Source organism: Gallinula chloropus (assembly GCF_964237585.1).
Source record: "Gallinula chloropus genome assembly, chromosome: Z".
In the NCBI taxonomy this organism is placed as follows: Eukaryota; Metazoa; Chordata; class Aves; order Gruiformes; family Rallidae; genus Gallinula; species Gallinula chloropus.
Window position 1 is genome coordinate 72,540,018 of NC_140089.1, and position 13,463 is coordinate 72,553,480.

At 42.0% G+C, this 13,463-nt stretch overlaps 1 protein-coding gene across 1 annotated transcript in view; it reads left to right on the forward strand.

The window, feature by feature from the left end:
- Nucleotides 1–682: 682 nt before the first annotated feature.
- The window catches only part of HCN1 (hyperpolarization activated cyclic nucleotide gated potassium channel 1), a gene marked incomplete at both ends in the record, with an annotated part of 208,456 nt that continues 195,675 nt past the window's right edge, over nucleotides 683–13,463 (forward strand). Inside the window, one exon of the mRNA XM_084278588.1 lies at nucleotides 683–1,065. Within this exon, the coding sequence (XP_084134714.1) occupies nucleotides 683–1,065 (383 nt within the window). The remainder of the gene's footprint in view (nucleotides 1,066–13,463) is intronic.

A 13,463-nucleotide genomic window follows, 5' to 3' on the forward strand; every position in this document is an offset into this window, starting at 1 on the left:
GAGCGAGCCCGTGGGAACCTCTCCCCGGCTCCATCCCCAGCCACCACCGTGTCCCGCTCGGTGTGGAGGGCGTACCGCCAGCCCGCGCCTCGCCCCTCGCTTCGTCCCGCAACCCCACCCGTGTTGGTGCGTTCCCGTGGGAGCGCAGGCCGGGCCGCAGCGGAGCCCCCCTCCTCTTTTCTCCGCCACCGACCGCCCCGCGGGGCACTCGCCGCCGCCCCGTAGCAGGAGCTCGGACGACCGCCCCCGCCCCGCTCCACCCAGCCCCGCCAACCACCGCACTCGCGTCTACGCGTGGACCCGCTGCCGAGGCCTCCCCCCGCCTCCCCCGCACCACCACCCCGAGGGCAGAACCCGCCTCCACCCCATCTCCCCCTCCCGCCCGCCGCGGCTCCTCCCCTCGGCCCGGGCGCCTCAGCCCCTCAAGGACTCCGGGGCGCTCAATGTCAGGCGGGCGGCGCGGCGCGGGCGCCGGCAGGGGGCGGGCGAGGGGAAGCGGTGCCAGCCCTGCGCCGAGCGCGGCTCAGAGTCGGTGGCGCTGGCCATGCCGGGCGGCGCGGCGGTGCGGAGCTGAGCCCAGCCCAGCCCAGGGCGGCCAAGCCCAGCCGCGCCGCTGAAGGGCACCGGCAGCGGCGAGGCTTCCCTGCGCTCTCCCGCGGCTGGGGCGCGCCCGGTCCGCAGAATGGAGGCTGGGAAGCGCAGCTCCTCTGCCGGCAGCCGGGACGATGGCAGCGCTAACGCCTTCCCAGCCAAGCCGGCGGCCCCGGCGGAGAAAGCCCAGGGCAGCCCCGGCGGCGGGGGCAGCGGCGGCGTGAAGGAGCATGGCAACTCGGTGTGCTTCAAAGTGGACGGCGGCGGGGGTGAGGAGCCCGTGGTGGGCTTCGAGGATGCCGAGGGACCCCGGCGGCAGTACGGCTTCATGCAGCGGCAGTTCACCTCCATGCTGCAGCCGGGGGTCAACAAATTCTCCCTCCGCATGTTCGGCAGCCAGAAGGCGGTGGAGAAGGAGCAGGAAAGGGTTAAAACTGCGGGGTTCTGGATCATCCACCCCTACAGCGACTTCAGGTGAGCGCGGGGCTCCGGCCGCCGCACGGGGGATGCCCCCGCCGCGGGAGACAGGGCGGCGCTCCCGCCACCGCGCACCTCTCCCGGGCGCAAACTTCGGCGGGCTTCGGCTCGGAAGGTGCGTGCGGGCGGGTGGGCGCCCCGCGGAGGTGAGGGGCTTCCCTCGCAGGCGGGAACCTGCGACCTCACCCTTTCCCTCTCTCCCCGTGAGCAGCCCCCTTCAGCACCACCTAAAACTTTGCCTCCCCTCTCCGCGCCTGGCCCCTCCAGCCAGGGCGGCGAGGAGGAGGCTGGAAGACGGCGCGGAGCGACTGCGCTGCCCGTCTCCGCGATCTGTCAGCTGCCCGGCCCGGCGCTCTCCAGAGTGCTGCCCCCGGGACGGACCCGTCAGGCCGACGCGGGGCCTGGCGGGTCCGTCCCGGGCTGTGTTGGCCGCGTCGTCTGTCGGGGAGCGGAGCACGGCCCCTGCCCCGGGGTGCGAGAGCTCACCGGCACGCACGCAGGGGCCGCGGCTGAAGCACAGTCCCAGCTTTGCGCGGTTGGGAACACACCAACCGCTCCTTGAGCGCCCGGTGTAAAGGCTTGTTCAGGGGATGTTGCGTGAATTGCAGTAAAATAACTTCACCCAAGCCGATGGCCGCGTGGGAAACTACATTTTCATAGGTAGACGGGCAAATGTGGTGCTAAATTAGCGTGGCTTTCACAGGGAGTTGAGCACGCACCAAACTTGAATATTCCTATGAAAAGCAGTGTGAGGAAATGCCCTGGGAAAGACGCCTCCCTTTAAAATTGCGTTTTGATTCAAGGATTATTTAATTGTATTCTCTATGCCAGCTGGCTGCATGCCTTTGTAAATTTAACACTCTTTACGATATTTGCCTAAGAACTGTCGGTGTCATTAAGCATATTTAATCAACAGCTTGAATTGGACAACCTGCTTGTATACAGAAAGTGAATTGCGCTGGAGACCATGTTTAAAAAAAGGAAAATCCAGAATGTTCAATAGTTGCATGAATCTTCTGAGAAAAAGTAGGTTAAACAGAACATGCTTCCAGTGGGAACAGGATGAAACACTTCCAAAGACCAAGTTTTTGCGGGACTGTTCAGATTGAGGTGTTATGCAGTGAGCTGTGCTAGCACTTTGCAGTCAAGCCTAAAAGCAGTACAGCTACAAGAGCAGAGGAGCAGGGCAGCAGTCAGTTATGAGTCGAGATCATGCTTCAAATCCCTGCTTTTTTCCTGGCTCCCTGGAGGCAATAAGCTGCACTCGTTCTTTTCCTGGAGTACCTTTTCCCCCTTGCATGCCAGCTCAGCTGCACTAGCAGGTGCATTAAGTGGGGGAGAGAGCCAAGAGACCACCCACTCCCTTTCTGCCAGCCAGAGAGGGATGTAGCAGGTCACATCTGGTGCTGTGGTAGCATGTGTGGGGGATTAGGAGGGGTCTGATAGACTCTTACTGAGGCATGTGTGTGCATGAGTAACTTTATTCATGTGAGGATTCTATTAAAATGAATGAAAGAATTCTTGGGAGTAAATTCCCTTATTTTGTTGTAAGCTTAGTTTCTGACCGAGGTGCACAACCCAATGATATTTTGGGCACTAGGAGGTTATGCATCATATTGTGCAGCATGTAACTTTTTAAGCTGGTGCGTGAAATAGGTAATAGTTATGTTGATTCTTTTTCATTACAGAAATATCTTCTAATTCCATCCTGATAGTTCCTGTGGGAAGGTTTAGAGAGCATCACATTATGTTTGCTTTTTTTTTCCCCCTGTAGGAAAACAACACTGCATCCTTTTCAGGCTTGTCTCCATATTCTTAAATTATCTGTATTTTCTAGATTTTTATTATGTCTTTATTTCATTAGAATGGAGGTGTAATTGTATTTTTAATAAAGTTCATAGTCTTTCATTAATGTTGCAATGATGTGGCCTGATCTGGACCCAATTTTTTAGCCAGCAGGACTGTTTCAATGAGAAATGTAAAATGTATGTCTTGTTTCTCCTGAAATAATTGCAGCTGTGTAATGGTGCTACACTTTTTGGGTGGCAGTTTTTATAGAAATGGGTGAAGAAGTTGTACTAGTATTCATCTTCCTATATGTGAATCGCAACAATGCTAGTAAGTGCCTCCTAACAGTCTCTCAGTAGCAGAACAGTGTGAGGATGGAGTTGTTCTGATTTATTTTTGCGTGTGATTTTTTTAACAACGCAACGCTTACATGCAGATGAACCTCAAAGCATCCAAAGTGACAGGGGTATTCTAATTTCACTCTGCTAATTTTGATCCCACCAAGGGAAAGAACTAATTTTTTTTTACCAAAATGATGAGGAAAAAAGGTAAAAATATTTTACAGTATTCAAATGGGAAGATTTAGAAGAAGTTTGTAAATTTAGCTATTATTAGGATGTTTGTAGCACATATGAAAACAGACGTCGCAGTATATTTTCAGTATAGGCACGCTTAGGAGAATAGTGGGTTAACCATGTAAGACAGGAAAATACTGGTATGGGCTCTATGGACTGATTTATTTTTGCTTTTCCACTTCTCGATGCTTGTGTGCGTTTTCTGGGATACTTGGTGCATTTGGTCACATTTCTTGACCTCATTCTCATGATTGTTATAAAACTTGGCGTGTTTATCTACACAGAGCAGTATTTTGCTGTGTTGGGGGTGGAGGGCAGTACCCCTGTACCCTGCTGCTCCCCCTTTTTGGTGTGAGCAGAGTGTGAAAACTCTGTCTATATACTCAGGGGCTCTGTGAATCGGTTACCCATATCCTTACTGGGCTTGGTCTCCAGCCTTATAGCTCTGCGTCCTGCCTGTGTTTCAGGGAAGAATTGGCTCTTCATCAGGCAGATACACCCTTGGAGAATTAAATTCAATAAGTATTACATAATTTTTCCACAAGGGGACCATTTTGTTCCTGGTTGTCTTTCCCCAGTCTTCTGAGGTTAATGTCTAATTTGGAAGCTGTTATGTAAACCGAGCACCTAATGCACATCAAACCCAGCACAAGACCTCTGTTTATCTCTTCGCAGCTGTGATGACTGCGTCTCTAAACTTGGACAACGATTCTGTGTAATTGCATGACTCACAAAAGTGAATTTATCGTCAGTGTTTTCGTTAGAGTTTATTGAAGTCCTTCATGCTTTCTGTGAGATGCCAACTGTCTTTGTCCATCCCTGCTCACACATGGAAGAATGAGCCTGTGGGAGAGCATCGCAGGTCCAGCCCCGTGGCCACGCAGCCATCGGATGAGAGCAGTGTGAAGCCAGTGTGAGATGGGAGCAACTGTACATAGTTCTGCTGCTGCCATACACATTTCACTCATTTCATAGCAGAGTTGTGGTGGGAATGGGCTTTGGGTGATTTTTCTATGCTGTGGCCTGCTGGTATTAGTGGAAATGTACACAGCCGACTTTTTCCAGATCATTAGTTACTCAGTGTCCTTCAGCACGTCAGGAGTTCCTTTAATGCTCAGAGGGCTTGCTTGTGCGTGCCCGGGCTGTTGGTCCATCTTTGAGCATCTCCTTCCCTCCCTGCAAATGGGTACACAGAAAAACTCATGCTGTCATGGGAACGTTGGATTTATTAGCACATCAGCTAGGGCATTGGTAGTCAGCAGTCTAAAAAGAAAAGAGTTATTACTTCCTCCAGAGTCGCATGGGAGAGGCAGCTTTTGACCACAGAAGGACTGAGTGGGATCAGTTTGTGTGTGAGTGAATGAATGTAGCCCTCACAGTCTGATGGTCGCAGTTCCCGGTTTGATGTTGGGGAGCAGCTTTTGACTGGAAACAGGGACAAAAATTTTAATTGGCTTCATGATGAAGTAAAGTCAGACTGTGATGTGGGAGTTATGTAGGGGAGTAGTGGATAAGGAAGGAGGTCCAGGGCACAGGTCTTTTTCCTGTGTAGATGAACACAAAGTATGAACTGCTTTGCAACAATAGCAAAAAACTATTGACATTTTATGTGGAGAGAATCTCTCTGGGTAACTTCACATCTATTCAAGAGGCACAAAGCCTTATTTTAATGGCAACAAAAAAGTGAAAGCAGAGTTAATTCTAAAATTTGAACAGAAATTTTCAGAGCATAGTGAATAGTAAATGTATATCAGATTGTGGCATCCATATACCAGAATGTGGCATTCCACTTTCAAAATCTTCTTGTATACACATTTGAGTGTCATCATGTAAACCTATGAGGTTTATCATAGACATCTTTATAAATCATATAAGGCTGTATCACTGCTACGTAGCAAGTAAATTTAATGTCAGGTTTACTGGGTTTTAATCAGGGTAATGTTTGCACATGTACATCTAGGTACTAATGGAATAATGTTTTTATGTCTGTTGCTATTAAAAAGCATTCTGTTACTTTGTGCATTTTTGTGCAATCCATCCATGTTGTTGTGCATGTGTGCAGCTTAATTTTTAAATTAAGCATGTACCAAGCTGTAAGTCATAATTACAATGTGTTAGTGTGCCTTATGTTTTCTATTACACTTCTCTCCATTTTAAGCTTACATTTGCCTTATAAATAAAATGTATTTTTCATTTACACCTATATTTTGGACCTGCCTTTGACCACCAGCAGTCACTCTAATGTGGCAGACCACATGTATTGCATGTGCAGCTCATGTACATGTATTTAAAATGTGTTGGGACTGGTCTTCACTCTACATCTTATACCTATCACTTATATGTTAAGAAGCTTAGGGTAAGCACTTTGACCCTCTCTTTTGTCACATGTCTGTAATGTCTCAGTTGAAGCTAATGAGATTTATCTTTTCTGTGAGCTGTTACATGCTTAGGTTTATGTAGAGCGGTAGAGTTGGAAGGTAACGCTGCGTGCGATAAAGACAAAATGTGTTGTATCATGCTTAAATGTAATTGATACAGATATCTGTACGCAAAGTTAAGTGTATAAATCAAGTTGGTTTATATTAAATAGATCAGATACAAATTAGTGTGGGTTTTAATGGATACATTATGTCACTTGTAGTGTAGGAGTATGAAATGTCTACTGTAGTTTTGGATTCTCAAGGTAGTCATCTCAGCCTTGTTGCTCAACGATTGTCATGAAGATCTTGTACAGTATTGACACTGCTGAATTATTTCCTACTAAATTGATAATAGGAGATTTATAATGTATGCTTTCCTTGCACAAACACATTTCTTTTAAAAAATGACAGAAGCACAGTTTTAGCCAGGGTTATCTTTTGCGCCTCATCTAAAAATACTATTGTGTGGACAAAAAAATTTATTTTTATGAAAGGAAAAATTTGTACAGGTAAACTATTCCTGTTGAACATTCACTCCTTTAATGTGACTAGACATAGAGAACTATTTAATATTAAAAACAGTAATATTAGTGCTTGGCTGTTTATTTGCTGCCTTCCAACAATTTTTACACTTCAATTCTATAAATGCCCCAAAGGATAAAATAACAAAATTGTAGCATTAATCTAAATAGTGCATTTATAATGTATGAAAATTCTTTCTGGCAGCAAGTTGTATATTAAGCTTTATAGTAGTTCCCCAGGTAAAATGCAGCTCCCATAAAGGTAGGCTGAAGAGAAATATGATAACGGTCCTCAAATGCTTAAATGGATGTTAGAAAGAGGAAAGAAATTACATGGAAGTAATAGGGTGAAATTGCAGCAACAAATATCTAAATCAAACATTTAGGAAGCAGGAGCAAAAATAAGCAAAGAAATAATCTATTGGAAATGCTTTGATGTGGAGCATGGGCTAGAAATGTATTAGGTTGTTTTTCATCTGCAGCTCCTATTATTTTTAATATTGAATAATGTCTCATCATTGGCTGTTACTGATTAATTTGTTATGAAAACTAGTAGACTAAAGCTAGATACTGTCATTTCTTTTTTTTTTTTTTTTTTTTTTTTTTCCAGCTATAAGGGTGTAGGAGTGAAAATAGAGATGTATTGGGGTGTGTTGTGCTTTTGGGCTCATGAGGGCCATGTACTCTTGTCTCCTTTGAAATTTTCTTCAAGTACCACAAAGCAGGTCAGCTGAGTGAGTCCACCAGAGGTTGTTGGTGCAGCAGTCATGCTCTGGACCTCTAAGGAATGTGAAAAAGATTATGCTTTCGTTTGTTCAAGGAAAGCAATTCGTTTTATTGATAAGGCATCCTTCTGTCTCTAGATAACGTAGGATGCTAATGCATAGTGTGAGCTCACATACGTGTTGGACATTTCCAAGTTTTCTTTATGTCCATGCTAGTCCTGGAATAACAACCCATTCATTGCATTTTCCTTCACATTTCTGGCATGTTACATACTTGAACACAGAATAAAGTCTGCAGCAGAGAAAGAGCTCAGTAAGCGTAACTCAGATTTAATTCCTCACTTCTCTGGGGTACTTTAAATTAAGATTGGGATGTTTGGGAGATTACGGCACCATCTAGGAAGAAGTGCACAAGTACTTCTCTTTTTTTCTGCAAGATGCTTAATTTTAGAATATTCACTTTCTTCACAATCTAAATAAGGGCAAGTATGCTCATCATGATTTTGAGGTATGTTAAAAAAGACAAAACCCCAAACAAAATCAAACCAAAATTTGATGGAATTCCTGTAAGTAAACTAAAAGACGATGTTTTATGGGAATTATAGGCGAGTCTTTCAACTTTGACCTGGGATGCTCAATGTCATGAGATTTCGTCTTCATTTTTCTCATTTTTTTGTTTTGACTGCAATGGGAAAATAGCTATTGCTTAATACTCTCTTACAGACACTTAGAAGAATTCTGATGTCAGAACACCAGCATCATGCTTGGGCTCACTGATTCTGTTATTCCCATTGATTATTTTATTAAGACTACACATTTTCAAATGTGTACGGGCACTTCGTTAGCTCATCAAAAAAAACAATGCTTATAATCGGGTCAGTAAAAGAGTTTTCTCTATATTAAGTTTCTTATATTTGAATATGTGGTGGGAACTGTGACTGGAAATAATACATAATACCATGAAATAGTAAAAAATGGTCCGGATTCAGGATTTGGTTTGGGGTTTTGGTAGCTGCAAAGCTAAGTAAGAATGCATGAGGCTTGATAAGTTGCTTAGGCTTTTTTATGGTTATATAACCAGGTTAAAATTTGAGTGACTCAGTTTGTGATTGTTCAGCTTGGGGTAGCAGACATGGGGACGTATGAAATCAGAGGTCACTAAACAAGTATGAGTCTTTCCCTCTGCATTTCTGCTTACCTGTGTAAGATTGGTGACACCGTAATATTAAATTAAACTTTGTCATTTTTTTTGAGAGGCTCAGTTTGAAGAAACTAGAAGGCAATATACTGTATTTAGAGAGGAGCATAGAATATGAAAATAAATAGAAAAATTTGCTTCATTTGGTTTTAAATAAGATGTATTCTCACCTCTGCTTTCACTCAGCGGCATGCCTGAGAACTGTCTTGTCTTCTCTGTCAACATACAATTTTTGAGAGAGAGGAAACTTTTAACCTACTTTGCAATGTTTAATTTTTAACCTGACAGTACAGTTCTCATTAATTGCTTGAAAGTCCTTTAGCTGTCTATCCCCTGATTCTTTCCCAGAGGCATGACTTAATTTTAAAAATCATAGTGTGTTCAGCTCTAATTATTGGAGGGCTCGTTCTAGACCCATAGTAAGGTATGTTAATGACCAAAAACTGTATCAGCTGGAGTCAATGTCAGTACTACCTCAAGGACACTGTCATTTAGCCTTCATAAAATCTCTGCTAATATCTTTTAATCTGATGATAGTCAGATTCAGACAAGCTGCATGATATTTTGCAATAATCTTATTGCTTTGATTTGCAGTCCAACTGGAATAAGTCTGGAGTAAAGTTGTGGTCAGAAAATGTTAATTTGATTACAAAAGAAATGTAGTGTTTCCATTACATATTAAAAAAAAAAAAAACAAAACAAACCCAAAACAGCCCCCAAATCCTTAGGCCAGTGGAGTTTCCACAACTGGAGTTGCATCATGTAGCTACAAATAGGATTTTACTATTATTAATTTCTGTGTGGTTTATGTGGATATCTTACCTATAGAAACATGTTATTTAACAAATAATTCGATACACTATTGGAATTTAGCATGTTGCTGATACTAATATTTTTCCTATTTCTAGTAGAAAAGTAAAAATTCTTACTAAGATACTTTGATTTCAGCTGAAAAAGCCTAGGTTGCTTTATGCTCATAGTCAAAGTTAAGTTGTTTTTTATTTGGTTGATTTGTTTGGTTTGTTGAATTTTGGTGGAGGGTTTTTTTTAACATGTAACTTAATAGTTTAAAGTAGCCAATATACATAAAAATTATTTTGACTGCAGAGGTTTATTTAGGTAGTATTATTCCTTTTCATCCAGTTTTCAGTCTGAAATCCACTATAGCTTACACTTGTGCTAAAGCTCCAGTATATAAAGAACCCCACATGAACAAAAGGTGCCCTGACAACATCAAATCTTCCAATTCTATACATAGCATACTCTGGTTGCCTCCAGTTTTTAATGTCAGCAGAGTAAAGTATGGAAGTGTTGAGGTTCTGTTGCACCTTAGAATAACTTAACGGATCCTCTGGGAAGCACCTCTCCTTATGGCATGACAGCAACAATAGGCAGCGTGTGGTTCTGGGATTATTTGATATTAAGAAAATCTGTAGATTGCAGTGTAAGTATTATGTGTAGATTGTAGGGTATGATAGGATTGTAATGGTAAATTATTATTATAATTTGCTCTGGGTCAAAGCTATGGTAAATATGCAGAACTTTCATAAGACACATACAGTAAGATCTACCCAACTGTACACAGGAGATGAAATAAATTTATTTCTCCCAAACTAGGGATCCAATCAAGCTTTCACATGACTACTGAGAGGTTTTACATCAGGCTTTTGAGTGACATAGGTCTGTCTGTCAATTCTTAGAATTTTCTTCTGATAGAGAAATTGGTGTGATCCCTGTAGTAGGCATTATTACCCCCTAAACCATCTTATTACTGCCTGTGCAGACACTCTTGTAAGGTTTTGCATTCACCAAGCACATTGTAGGCTACAGTTTCCTTGGGACGGCTGCATATGGGCTTGTTTGCACTTGATTTCTCAGTGGAGGTAACAGCCAAGCTTGCCTGTCACTCTGGTTCACCTTGTCTTTAGTGCCAGACAAGCTCAGTACTATCACAAAGATTTCCTTTTCCATCTAGGCATTAGTCTGTTAGACACAGACTTGGAAACAAAACATTAGTTGTTGAATAAATAAAACATATACTTGAAGCTTCAGTTAAATTGAGTACCTTTGTTATCACCGACCTTACCAAATTTAATTGAGATGCCCTGTTTTTCAGAGCTGTGTGTCCAGTGTTCATGGAAATGGTTATCTAAGCAGCTCCTTAAATACTGAATCCTGCGGGTTTTTTTACTTTAACTTACAATATTACTTATAGTCTAATTTTCATGTAGTGAAATACTGCTATAGGCAACTTACAGTTCTCATTCGAAAATAAGCAAGCAAGAACATGGTATGGTAGTCCTTGACAGATACATTTTAAAACAACTTATCTTTTCCTTAATTATGTTCTTTATTTTCTAATTCCTTTATATAAATGGAAATGATGTGATGCACTGATTGATTTTGGGGGTTTTTTTTGTGTTTGGTGTTGGTTTTTTTGGGGGGTTTTTTGTTTTTTTTTTTAATTTGTTCACTCTGCTATGGTAGTGTTCTGTTCTTCCTGATTCTTTTAGCTAGGGGATACTGGGCTGTTTGTTCCAACTAGCACGGACGAGTCAGGTATTTATAGCGTATTTGAGTTTGTAAATGAATACCTTGAAATAATTAAAACCAAAATAATTGTATGCACGTTTTCTATTTCCCATGACTTGGGCAGGTTGGCAGATTTCTGTCGAGAATTGCAACCTGATGCAATTGAACATGCTGTTACCATAGACCTAGTAACAAGATACTTTGCCGAAATTGTCCCCTCAGCCCGTTCATTGCCAGCTTGGGAATTCTAGTGTTGCATACATCTATCACATTAAAGATATAATTAGAAGAAACACACTTCTGTAATGCAAAGAGAGTGTGGTATCAAGAGTAAGCACTACCAGATGGTAGGCAATCTAACAGAGCATCTAAAAAGGGTCAAAATCTAAAATGTCTGAAATCCGATGACTTATTAAGCAATAGACGTTGCATGTGTGGGACAAGTGAGAGATAAGTAACCTAATTTAGGTGCCCACATGACCAAAATTGACTTTTAATTGCATTCATTCTGTCAGTAAATATCTGAAATACACGTTTTTATGAACTTAAAGGTGTTTACTGTGAAATTGTTCTGTTGCAAAAGAATATTAAATGCAGCGATACACTGCTGGGTGTTGAAGAATTGAGTGGTTTTGTACACGTTCTTACAGTGTATTTATTGGAGTAGTGAATTTATTATGAAGGCTGATCTGCCTGAAATGGAGAAGAATTCTAAAAACAATTCCAAGGTTTCTTATGTTGAATTAAATCCAGGATCTAAGAATTGTATTATTTCATATGCATATTACCCAGCTAGATGTGAACTAAATATGGCATAGGTGATGACTAAATCCAATTAAATATCTGGTTTTAGTTTGCTATTTCAAGGTATTAGCTCTGAGTTTAAAAATTCTTGCTTCCCTTTAAACTGTCTTCTGTTCTTCTTTCCTAAAGGAAGATTTAATGTAGTCTGCCTGTATGCTGCACTCTGTCATTCACGTGCAGGCTAATTTTCCTTTGGTAAGAGATGATTCTCGTTAAGACAGGTCTGAGGAATACTCCTCAGGTATCATGCAGCCTGTCAGGGTTATTCAGCAATTTCCACTGCAGCCCCCTCATTCTTCAGGACTGCATGAACATTGCTTGATGTGACCATGGTTATTTCTATCATTTCTAAGCTGCAGCCAACTTTTACATTCTCCACAGGCTGGATCAAATTTATCTTTTTGTGGAAGGGATGGGAGAACTGCCGTGAACTTCCACTCCCACACTTCTTTCTCACAGTGGAGTTCAGATTTGCTTCAGAGAAGGAGAGATGGCTTTGTAGTCCAGGAACACAGGTACCATGAATTGGTGCAAAATGGTAGCAGATGTTCCTGCTGGCGCTATTGACTTGTAATTCCATGAAGTATCACTGAATAGCAGCTCATCTTAGCATTGAATGTACGTACTGATTTTATGCTGCTGACAAAAAGAGCAAACAGAATATGGTATTTGTCTTGATTTTGTGTTCCTAGTACAAACTTTTCCATTTCTGGAAATGCTTTGAAAATGTCAGTTTTATCCAGTGCTCTGCACAGCGTGCAGATCTATAGGGTATTGGATGAAGATCTGAGATGGAAATCAGGAGACTGTCTATCTTTGGATTCCAGAACGATCTAGGGATCTAGATACTTGTCAGCATCTGGACTTTGCGCCTGAACATCTTTCAGAATTCTAGCCATAAGGAGCTGTGAATGGTAAAACTATGGGGTTTTAAAAAAAGTCACCCATGGCTGCTCTGCATTTGCAGAACTGGTATATCAGATAATTTGAATATGTTTCATGTTCCATTTCTGCCATATTTTATATTTTGGTTTGCATTTTACAGATCGATATTTTTAATACGATTTTGAAGAAAAGTTATAGTCATAATTTTTCACTCTCAATTTCTTGCTGTTCTTCACCAATGAATTATTAACAATTATTTGGCTATTCTAATTATTGCACGTCTTTAACTTAAACGTGTTTGAATAGTTCGTAACTAACTGTCCTCCAAAAATGAAATATAAATATTTGGCCAAATTAAATTTTGTCTTTCCGAGGAATATTGGCTTGTGGCTGAAACCTCTTCTGGGATCTCCAAAGTAAAATGTTTTCATTTGCTGAAAACCAGAAGCCTATTTATTATATATAGACAACTTCATTTTGAGTGGATATGGATGGAAGATAAAAACAGACATCTGGCGTTTTATTCACCGTGGTAAAGGGAAGCTCTATTTGTTTTGCTTAATGAAAGCAAGAGTCTTCTGTGTCTGTATGAGAGTAAATAGGTTCCTTGGTTCTTTTGCTGTTTGTAGTTCAGGTCATGGGTCCCTGACCAAAGTTTCTTTGCGTGCTTATTTTAGAGCTGCTTATCGGTGGCTATGATTATAGGCAACTTTACTTGCAGGCAAACACTTTCCCCTGTCACCCTTAATGTGTACAGCGGGCTGAGGCGGGGAGCAGTATGGGGGCTGTGCACTTGTTCAGGAATACAGACTACTTCATTTGAATGCCCGAAGATCGGAGGAAGAGACTTCAAAGTCAACTGTGAAAAACAAAACAAACTACTGAAACATAAAGAGAAGTAGATTATTAAATAATTCCCTTTTATATTTTTCCTGATATTTATAGGT